Source organism: Leptopilina boulardi, unplaced genomic scaffold (genome assembly GCF_019393585.1).
Source record: "Leptopilina boulardi isolate dan_hultmark-lab unplaced genomic scaffold, ZJU_Lbou_2.1 LbouV2_310, whole genome shotgun sequence".
Taxonomy (NCBI): Eukaryota; Metazoa; Arthropoda; class Insecta; order Hymenoptera; family Figitidae; genus Leptopilina; species Leptopilina boulardi.
The window spans coordinates 3,665,015-3,677,115 of NW_026137875.1; the positions used below are offsets into that span (position 1 = coordinate 3,665,015).

A 12,101-nucleotide genomic window follows, 5' to 3' on the forward strand; every position below is an offset into this window, starting at 1 on the left:
TTAAATTAATTAAATTTAGAAAAATTCTTTAAAAAAATATTTTTTTTTTCAAATAAGAACAAAAAAAAAATTTTACTAGATAATAAAGAAAGTTTTAAATGACACTTGAATTGCAATTTAGATAGACGCGATAAAAGCACATGCAAGCGAATGAAGCTGAAAAGCTTTTTTTTTTCGTTGTCGACTATTTCCTTATATACGTGGTATTAATTTATGTCAGTACTTTACTTTGAGTAGACACGAAACACATAATTCTATTTTCTGACAGAAGGAAAAATGTATGACAAAAAGAAAATGATTCATAGACTTGATAAAAATTATATTGCTCCTACAGGATTGAAGCATATTATCATTTTTTTTCTTTTTTTCTTTTTTTTTTTGTTCTTCAATAAATTTGAATAATCAAAAGAGTAAATGACAAAGTTTTATTAACTTCAATCAAAATTAGAATAAAAAAAAAATTTCAAAAGAGAAAATTAATTACAAAAATAAAATAAATATATACATCAATTGAAAGAAAATACATATATTAAATTTCAATAAGTAGAGTAGAAAAAAGTAAAAAATTTATTTCAATTTTAAATAAATATTTTTCAAATCATGTTAAATATTAATACGAACTTTAATAAAAATTTTATAATAATTTTAAAAACTCTTTTCTGAGATTTAGTATTTTTCATATCAATATTTCACATTTAGACACGTTTTTCCCAAATTGAAAAATATTTACTAAAATTTCAACTACACTGATTGAAATTTAATAATATTTTCTTTCAGTGCCCAGTAGAGAAAAAATATATTTATCTCACTGCCTAATAAATATTTATTTGTTTCAAATAAATTTTATTTCGTTTAAATAAAAAAAAAAAATTATTTGCCCTAAATAAAATATTATTTGTGATAAATTAATTTTAATTTAGAAATTAAATTTAACTTTAGTAGTGTAGTAGGATAGAAATTTAAAAATAAATTTTTGCACGTTACTAAATTTGAGAGATAAAATTTTAGTAACATTACACCTTTTGTGTGTCACAATTTTTGTTTGTTAAATTTTTTTTTAGAATCATAAAATGTCTGCTAGGTAACAGAGAAATATGCACATTTAAAAAAAAAAAAATTTTTTTCGCGAAAATTATGATTTAATTATGAAAATTAAAAAAAGAGGTATTTCAAACCATTAAACGAGGATAAGAATGAGTCTCTCTGTATGTATATATATATATAGTGATACACGAAACTAATCTGGAATTCGATAAAGCGTATGCGAGGCAAGACAAAGGGATGAATGGAATTGTGATGAGACAGAGAATGGATAATACAATCGCGTTTTGCATTTGCAAAAAGCGATAAAATGAAACTGGACCACATCAGAGGAAATAACTAAAATTACTAACCGCAATGCGCTTTTATAATGATTTATCCAAAATTTATATTTAACCAACTAATTAAATAAATAATTATAAATATTTATTATTAATAAATATAATAATAATAATAATAATAATAATAATAATAATAATAATAATAATAATAATAATAATAAGTATAAGAATGACAATAATTATAATAATAACAATAATAATATTAAAAGTAATAATAATAATAATAATAATAATAATAATAATAATTACAACAATAATAATAATAAATAATATTAATACTATAGTCGGCAATAGCTGCAGTCGTTAAAGTGCTTCGAGTAATGTACAGAACTTGTAGTTAGAGGTTCGATTCCCCCCAGGGTACATAATAATTAAAACCAGTTAAATTACTTAAATTGAAATCTAAATTTAATTTTAAAAAAGTAATTTATAATTATAATTTTTTAAAATTAAATAATTTATTTTTTTTACTAAATATAAAGAAATATAGTAGAAAAAAAAATTTTTTAAGAATCTTGTTTTTGAACTTGAAAGTTTGATACGTATATATATATATATATTATGCGATTCGTAGGGTTTTGCTAATGCGACTTTGATTCTAGTTTATGAAACTTTACAATTGGAATTTCGAATTCTCCGGAAACCCTTGTTCGCCTAAAGGGAATTGATCGTAAATTACAAGCGTCATTTGGTCGACATTGTGGTCGTACAGGACTAGTTTCGAATAGGTACTATTAGTGATTGGAAGGTCGTTTTGAAGTTATCATTGGTCTCAGTTAAGATTATCGTTCTACTATCGGGTACAATATGAGACAGTACGTTATAATGACACTATTTAAGCTATTTTTCTTCACAAATTATTTTCAATTCAAAATTTTTTTTTTTAATTTTCTAAATATTTTCGACTCTTGAAAAAAAAATTAATTTTCTTTATAACCCATTTCGTCCGAGAAGTCTGTTTTTTCCCCCTTTAACCCTTAAACTGGCACCATGGGTCCAGTAGACCCGAGTATTTTTTTCGAGCTCAAATTAATTGCATGTATAGTTTATTACTTTGACATATTTTTAGTAATTTTGTAAGTTTTTTGATACAACTAATTTGATACAAAAGAATAAATTAGATTCAAACATTAATTTAATAAGAATTGAAACTTTTATTCGTACATGTGCGCCAAAAATTTATATCTAATACTATATCATTTGACACAAATTTTTCTCATGCAGCTTTGGGAAAACTTGTGGAAAAACTTTTTAAAGTAATATTTCGTTGAAATTCGAAACTTTGAAAAGTTTCAAGTCACACATCTTTGACTCTATAGAGAAATTTCCCAATTTTAGATCATATATATATAGGTTGAAAATTATTTTCTTTCATTAATCGCAAAACTTAAATTTTTGTCACTAAAACAAAAAAGAAACTTATATTGCTGTAAATATTTTGTATTAAAAATAAATTAATTTGATTAAATACTTTAATACATGTATAGAATATAAATGGCAATTATATAGAGAAAAATTTATGAATTTAATAACATGAGTCTCAGTATAATTTTTATTCTACAAATTATGCATTGGAGAAAAATGAAAAATATAACTGCAGGTATGAAAATAAATAAAAATTACAAGATTGCATGAGAATGAGTAATTTCTGAAAAATTATCCCGCAATTTTTATTTATATGAACTATATTTTTACATTGGCTTTCGTGACTACATAATGACATTCTTTAAATGTATTTAACACTTGTACAGAATATTATGCCACAAAATGTCATAAAAAGATTAAATGTTTAATAAGCACTCTTGTGATTTCATCAACGATATTTAAATGACTACTAAAGAGAAGTTCATAACTTTTTTACGCTGTTTATTTAAAACACTTTTTTTATTATTATCTATTATATTTATTGCACTGTAAATATACCCTCATTTTTAATTTTTAAAATTGTTATATAAAATAAAATATATAAATATAAAATTTTTAATATATGTTTTTATATAAATATTTTTTTACACATTTTTTTTTATAAATATGTTATTTAGATATTAAAAAAAATAAACTTTATAAAAATCAATTATCTTCTATTATATTAAGTTAACAAATTTCGAAAAACGACACCGACCCCGTGACCTCGACACCGTCCTTGAAAAATCTATTTTCAATTATTTTCAAATAAATCAAAATACTTTGCATATATGCTTTTAGAAAATCCTACAAACTATTTTTATGTAACATCTTTTTTCAATTTTAACCCGAAAAAGGGTTATTTTTCAATTTTAACCCGAAAAAGGGTTATTTTGCAATTTTATCCCAAAAAAGGGTTATTTTGCAATTTTTTAAGAATTTTTTGATTTTTTCAATTTTTTATTATTTATTGTTGTTTTTTCAATTTTTAGTTAGTAACCTATAATATTGTGTCTAATTTTAAGTGTCATTAAAATAAAATGTTTTCAACTTAATAATTTTAACATTTCTTAATTTAAAACGAAACATCTTCTATTATATTAAGTTAACAAATTTCGAAAAACGACACCGACCCCGTGACCTCGACACCGTCCTTGAAAAATCTATTTTCAATTATTTTCAAATAAATCAAAATACTTTGCATATATGCTTTTAGAAAATCCTACAAACTATTTTTATGTAACATCTTTTTTCAATTTTAACCCGAAAAAGGGTTATTTTTCAATTTTAACCCGAAAAAGGGTTATTTTGCAATTTTATCCCAAAAAAGGGTTATTTTGCAATTTTTTAAGAATTTTTTGATTTTTTCAATTTTTTATTATTTATTGTTGTTTTTTCAATTTTTAGTTAGTAACCTATAATATTGTGTCTAATTTTAAGTGTCATTAAAATAAAATGTTTTCAACTTAATAATTTTAACATTTCTTAATTTAAAACGAAACATCCTCTATTATATTAAGTTATCAAATTTCGAAAAACGACACCGACCCCGTGACCTCGACACCGTCCTTGAAAAATCTATTTTCAATTATTTTCAAATAAATCAAAATACTTTGCATATATGCTTTTAGAAAATCTTACAAACTATTTTTATGTAACATCTTTTTTCAATTTTAAGATAAATTTTATACAATATTAAAAAGATATTAATTTAAAACATAAATTATAAATATAATATACATAAACTACAATAAGTAAACAACAATAAGTACAATTTTAACCGAGCGAGCGAGCGAGGAATACATCGCTAGTTTAAATAAATATGAGAAAGTAAAACTAATTCCGTAATTTTCTATTGCGGAGCGTTTGTATCAGTTTTGGTGTATAAATTTTGGTGACCAAATTACGTGTATTTTGAAAATACTTTGCCCACCGTAATTGGAGCCAATGGAAATCGTAAAAATGTTTCAATTACGGCGAGGGAAAAAATTTGATCTGAAATAATTAAATTAATAATTGTTTAAATGTGCATCTTTATTCGTAGGTGTATCAAAAAAAGATTAAAAGAATTTTTTAAAATCATTTTGCAGCAGTTATATATTAAATATAGTTATTTTTTATGAATGCGCCGTAATTGGTGCACATATCCTAATATTTTTATACTTTTTTTCTCTTCTTTTCATATATGTGAAGGATAAATTAAAGTGAAAACACAATTTTTGGCCACTCTATTTTATAGATTAAATTAGCATGAGTTTATTTTGGTACACTGAGAAAAAAGGTTTGAGCTGACAACCAAATATTTCATTTAATATATGTGCAACTAAAATTTTTTGCTTGACACAACTAAACTTTAGTTGACATCAACCAAAGTTTGGTTGAGACTACCAAATTCTTTTTCATTTTCTTATTTAGTCGTCTGAAACAAACTTTGGTTGTTGTCAACTAAAGTTTAGTTGTGTCAACCAAAAAATTTTAGTTGCACATATATTGAATGAAATATTTGGTTGTCAGCTCAAACCTTTTTTCTCAGTGTAATTTATATAGCTGTCGCATTATAATTTTTATAGTGAATGAATTTCTTCAAAAAAAAATTATCACATGATATTTATTTTGGTGCTATTATAAATTAGTGAGTAAATATCAATAATAATAATTTTTTTGCGTCCTATATAGATGCCACGATTTAGTAATACATTTTTTGCCGTGCTAGTTTTTAATTATTTATCCTCTACAGTAGTTAATTAATTTTTCAATATTATAAATTAACTACATTATTGTAGTCGATTGATGAATAAAATGAGTTATTTGTTAATAAATATAATAAACTAGTTATTTATAAGAATTTTTCAAATAGTGACCAAAAAGTGCAGAAAAGATGGTCACTTGTGGTGCTTCAGTGGCCACAGCTGGTGAAAATGGTCTTTTAAAGCAATTTCATTTTATTTTTTGAATAACAAATATAGGTAAAAATTGTTCCTGATTATCATAATCAACTTAATATAATAATAGATAAGTTGAAAAACCCCTTTGTTTGAAATTAATTTTAGAAAACAAATTTTTTATAAATAATTTTACAAACTACTATTTTTTTCATTATTTATTTTTCCTTTTTTTTGCACACTGTAGTGTTGAGTATGGGAAACACATTTAGTGGTCTCTTGAGTGAAGATAAATTAACTCAGACAGAGGAGTTAATACATGAGAAATTAGGTATAAAAAGAAAAATTGTAGTTACGCCCATAAAATTTAGCCTATCGTCTAATAAAATTAAGGGAAAAAAAATGCGATAAAAGTCTTTTGTACTTGAGGTGTTAAAAGTGAAACGACTTTTTTAAGAAAGTTATAAAATAAACGTGTCTTTAAAGATAGTAATATTTTTTATGAGGTCGCTAAAGAGCCTTCGGCATGGAAGATATGAATCTCGAGACGTTTCTTCAAAAAGACGCGATGTCATGACGATGCTTTTTTAAATAGGGGCATAATGTTGTTATTAGCATTACAAGTCAATCGTTAATCGATCCCCCTAATTGCAAAAGTACTTTAGACTCTCATTACTATGTTTATATACCTTTCCATTTAATGTCGAAAGATTTTATTTTAGTTATATTTCTTAAACTCTAATGGATAAATTTCTTTTCAGTATAGGTATTTAAAAAAAATGTTCTTTTAAAAACTTTTCGAATGTCGATAATTTTTCCTCATCTTTGAAATGAATAAAAATGTTTCTTTTTTTAAATAAAAACTAAATTTTCAAGATTCGAATCAATTTCTTTTCAAGAGGCGATTTAAGTGAAAAAAAATTCTTCTAGAATTGATAAGATCTTCTTTTGGATAATTTTGCATATTTAATGACATTACTTTTATATTAGTAACTACTTTATATTTGAAAGATTATTTATTTCTCTTTTGAGAAAGAAAGTTTTAATCATTTCTCTATTTGAAATTTGTTTTTTTTTTTACAAAATAATTATTTTGAAGAGCTAAAAGTTGTCTATATTTGATCAGAAGATGACTAAATGATAGACTAGGGAAATTAAAAAGCACTTGGCTTGTGGAAAAAAGTTTGTATGGGTAATTGGAAAGGCACGTAAGAAATAAACTTTAAGAGAGGGCGAGAAAGAAAATGAGAGATGATTTTTTGTCGCTCCTTTTCTCACATTTTAGAAAACAACGTATATATATATATATATATATAGATATAAAAAAGACAATCGAATAAAGTAAAAAAGTTATTCTGACCTTGTCCCTGATCTCTTGTCGCATCTTCTCCCGTTCCTCTTCCATTTTGCGATGCTTCTCCTTTCGTCTCTCCTCAGCTTCCCTGATGGCCTCTTGCCTCTCTCTCTCGGCCTCCTCCTCCTTTTCCTTATCATCTTCATCACCACCACCTTCACCACCAACCGCCCCTGTAAAAAAAATCATCAAAATATATCAAATATTTGAAAAATAAATAAAATATTTACTCTAAAAATAAAGTTTTAATCTTCCATTTTCTCTTCCTCCTCTTTCCAGTAAAATGACAAAGTTCTTTATAAAATGTCTTGATTCTTCTTCTGAAAGTAGACTACTTTGTAGCTTTGATTTTTCAATTTATTTATTTATTCTTATAAATTTTTTATTTTCTTTTTTCAAATTATTTTCTGAAGATGATTTATTAAAATATATATTGAATATTAAATAATAAAGTTATTCAAAATTAATTTATATTCCTAAACTCCAATTGACCGAACTTTAACTTGTCCGAATAGTCATTTGATAGAACTGTTAAGACGTCCAATTTTCATTTGATAGAACTTTTACATATTTGAAAATACCCCTAGTCGAAATATTTCAGTTTTCAAATCTACCAATCAAAAATTATTAAGAAAATTGTGATTGGTTGATTTTTAAAACTCCCGCTGTAATGTTTCGGCCACGTATAGGATCTGATATGTGAAAATTCCACCTAATGGAAATTTAGATGTTTCAACAGTTCTATCAAATGACAATTCGGTGAAATAAAGTTTCGATGAAATTGAAATTATCTCACTTAAAAATTTAGATAAGTAAAATTTCTATTAAATGATATTAAAGAAAAATTAATTTGAATAACAATTTTCTTTAATAAAAGTTTTGTTAATTAAGAATTTTATATAAAAGTTCGGTTAAATAGAAATTTTAGTAAAGAAGTAGTTATACATTGAAATAAAATTTATTTGATTCAAGTAATCGGTTACTTGACTATTATCAAATAAATATTTATTTGAACTAAATAATTTTTATTTGAATTAAATAAACTCTACAAAAATTATTTGACAATATTATTAGTGAACAGATTTTGTAAAATTAATCTAAACATCCAAAATGTTACTTTCAGAAAAATCGCACAATATTTGAAATTAAAATTTAAATCGTAATAAATCAGGGGCGTAGCCAGAGAGAGGGTTTGAGTATTCCAACCCCCCTGAAATTTTGTTATAGTTATGCTTTTCATTATAAGATTAAGATTTGTAAGGCCTGAGCCTTCACAAAACCCCTCTTGAAATTTATTTCTGGCTACGCTCCTGGAATAAATGTTATAAATAATTCAAATATTAAATTAATTTTTATATTCTCATTTAATTTAAAAATACATTGAAATAAGAGGAAATTATAATTTCACTTTTTAGAAAGTTAATTTTAATTTCCATTTTTTTTTTTTTATTTTATAATAATATAAGAAATGAGAAAATTGTGTTGCGTATTTTGCATGCTTTGATAGAAAAAGATATACTATCAAATTTTGAAGAGCTACGAATTATAAATATAAAATGTGCAAAAGCGGTGAACAAATTTTTTTTTTTTACTTTTATTTAAAAACAAATTAGAAAAATTGTGATTGAAGTTTAATTAAAAATTCTCATTAGCTTCCACCTGTGCGTAGAAATTGACTCACTTTACCTTATTTAAAATAGGGCTATTGTCAGGGCCTCCCTAGTTTTCCTTGTTTGAAAAAAATGTAAATAAATTAAGGTTTTTAAAATTACATTTTGTGAAAAAATATATTATCAAAAAAATCTATATACTAGTGTATGAATAATTTTATTAATTTCTACTTTTTTTATTTTCAGAAATTGACACTGATTTTTATAATTTTGTGAAATTTGAATTCTATATGAATTTTTTTCTGCTATTTACTTATTTGTATAATTAGTTGATTAATTTATCAAAAATTTGGAAAAATTTATCTTATTATATTTTGTAATAAATTATTTAAAATGATTATAAACTATTATATTAGATATAAATTTTTTTAAAATAATTTAGTTATTTTGTTATCAACAAAAAAAGATAGTTCAATCTTATAATCCTTGAAGAATTGTTAGTAAAAAATTTGTAAGTCGACGTAGCTGTGGGGTCTACATATACGGCTCGCGTCCCAAGGGTCCTGGGTTCGATCCCCCATGCGTGCGAGATTTTTTCAAAATTATTCTTAACTGTTTTCTACACTGTATATATTTAATATATTTATATGTAATAAAATGTAAAATTTATATAAGGGTGAATCTCTCGAAAAGGACAAATGCTGAATTAAGAAAAAAAAAAAAAAAAAAGTTCAAAACCACTGTTATGACTATTGCTATGTGAAGAGAAGGACCTAAATAAGTCTCTAAAATACGTTGTTACGATCTTTATGAACATTATTGTTTAAAAAATAATTGTTTAATATAAAATAATTGTTTAATATTTTGTCACCGATACAATGATCGAATCCGTTTAAATCTTGTTACTCGAGGGTTTTTGGGGTCGCTAAACACGAATCCGGTGTTAGTTTTTCAAAATTCAAAATGACAGATCCAATATGGCGGACGACAATTTCAAAAATCAGTCCAATTTACTTGAAAATGGTTATTCGGGGGTTTTCGGGGTCGCTGATTACGAATTTAAGGTCCGTTTTTAAAAATTCAAAATGGCGAACGACAGATTTAAACATCCATCCAATTTACTTGAAAATAGTTACTCAGGGGTTTTTGGGGTCGCTGATTACGAATCTGGAATCAGTTTTAAAAAATTCAAAATGTCGGACAATTATCTTTTAAATCTATTTAATTGGCTTCAATATCGTTAATTAGGGGGTTTCAATAACGGTGAACACAAATCTGAAGGTAACCCAAGTAACCATTTTCAAGTAAATTGGATTGATTTTTGAAATTGTAGTCCGCCATATTGGATCCGCCATTTTGAATTTTGAAAAACGGACCTCAGATTCGTAATCAGCGACCCCAAAAACCTCCGAGTAACCATTTTCAGGTCAGTCGGATCGATTTTTTAAATTGTTGTCCACCATATAGGTTCCGCCATTTTGAATTTTTGAAAACGGACTTCAAATTCGTAATCAGCAGACGAAAATCTTGAAGGAACGATTTCGTTTGATTTTTTTAACATTATTATTCGATAATATTACATGTTCTTTTTTTTTGACATGGCCCCCTTTGACCCCCTGTAATTCCGAAAGGGGGCATATGCTCATCTTGAAATTTTGCAGGGATTATTGGGTCATCATATGTTACCATTTGGCATAAAGAAAGTTTCAAAATTCGAGGTACGAAAAAGGTGCATTTTTTTGCATGAGGCTTTATAATCGATGGATGTGACTAGCGATCACGGAGGGGAGTTTTCTTCCTTTAGGCGAAGCCAAAATTTATTGATTCTAATATAAAAATAATAAATTTTATAAAAAAAAGTAATAATAGTATTCGCGATATTTAAAAGAATATTCTAAAAATTATTAATAATATTTATTATTTATTTATCAAAAAACTAAATTTAAAGTGGTCACGGAGGGGAGTTTTTTTGTGTCGACGAACATTGCGAAACTGAAAATCTTTCTGACACTTATTGTTTTCATTTCTTTCATGATGTTGTGTACTGACCAAAACAACATCGTCACTGTAAACACTTTTGAATTCTTCATTTCTCAATTATCATTTTTTTTTTCATTTACTCATTATATTTGTAATTGGTCACGGAGGGGAGTTTACTTTGCGAACAAAACTTATTTAATTCTAGGAAAAAATATTTTACAAATATTCTGTTTTACACTTTATAAATCAATTATAAATAATGTAATTAGTAGATGTTACTAGACAAAAGATGTTTTCCTATTGCAGTATGAATGCAATAATTCTTCTTTAAATAAAACTTACTTCGCGAACGGTAACGGAGGGGAGTTTTTACACTATATAAACATGATTATATTCAATTATTTAAAATTGTCAATTTTTTTTTATAAAATCTTATTAAATTCTGTTGACTTCTATAATAAGGCCCGCAACATTTTCAATTATTATAATTATTTATTAAAAATAATGTCATGAACGTGTCATTTGTCCTTTTTGTGAGAATGACCCATAAATTTAATTAATCTTATCTATAGAAAAGATGAAAATCGTTATGTTCATATTTTGTTCATCTTTAATAGAATATAAATTGTAAAAAGAAATTGTAAAAACCGTCGTTTATTTAAAATATAAAAATATGTTATAAAAAAAAAATTGTAAAATTTAAAAAGAAATTCACACATTTAAAAAAAAAATCAGTTTCATATTGATTTATTTAATGTACCTAATATTGTATAAATAGAAAATTATTGACGAGAGTGATGTCGATAACCCGCCTCTGTATATTATGCAATAATCAATATAATAAAAGTGTTCTTCTTTCAATTTTCATTAGCCTTGATGAAGACGAGGTCAATAAAATTCAAGGCTCCCGTTAAGATTAAGCATAGCAGAGGCACTTAACAATGTTAGTGAATAAGATGCATCAAGTATACATACAGTAAAATCGACTTGGACAACGCCCTCGGGGGGAATCAAAACATCCTACCTAATTCCGCGTTTATCGAACAAACGATGTTGTCTATATAGTTTATCAGTATAAAGGCAAAAGAGGCAAGATGCATACACACGTATATATATATAGCGAAAACGAGGAGAACTTTAAGGTTGAGTAAGGTCATTACTGGGTCAATCCCAAGGGGTGGTTCCTATTAGTAACAGCTTTCGCCAAGAAGCTGAATAAGCGAATTTATGAGACTATAATATAAAATGAAGTCAAAATTACGATCGCTATATGGTGAAATGAACATTTTAAAAAGCTTTATATATAAATATTGTATCGCATATTTTTCATTTTACTATCTGAATTTGACAAATTGTTATGAGATATCGTGAAAATTTAGAGCTAAATTTTTTTTCCTAAGGGGCCCAAGAGCCCTCAAATTCTACGCTCCTTGGTTTGATTACACTGAAAAAATTATATTCTAATTTTCAGAATATCTTCTTCTTGAAA

The 12,101-nt window shown here is 25.4% G+C and overlaps 1 protein-coding gene across 5 annotated transcripts in view; it reads right to left on the reverse strand.

The window, feature by feature from the left end:
• LOC127283685 (complexin) overlaps nt 1-12,101 on the reverse strand; it is a 583,758-nt gene that overhangs the window by 31,880 nt on the left and 539,777 nt on the right. For 4 of the 5 annotated variants that reach the window (XM_051308705.1, XM_051308704.1, XM_051308706.1 and 1 more), the window contains one exon: nt 7,029-7,195. In XM_051308705.1, coding sequence (XP_051164662.1) covers nt 7,029-7,195 — 167 coding nt within the window. The remainder of the gene's footprint in view (nt 1-7,028; nt 7,196-12,101) is intronic. The other variant, XM_051308708.1, reaches the window with a different exon arrangement.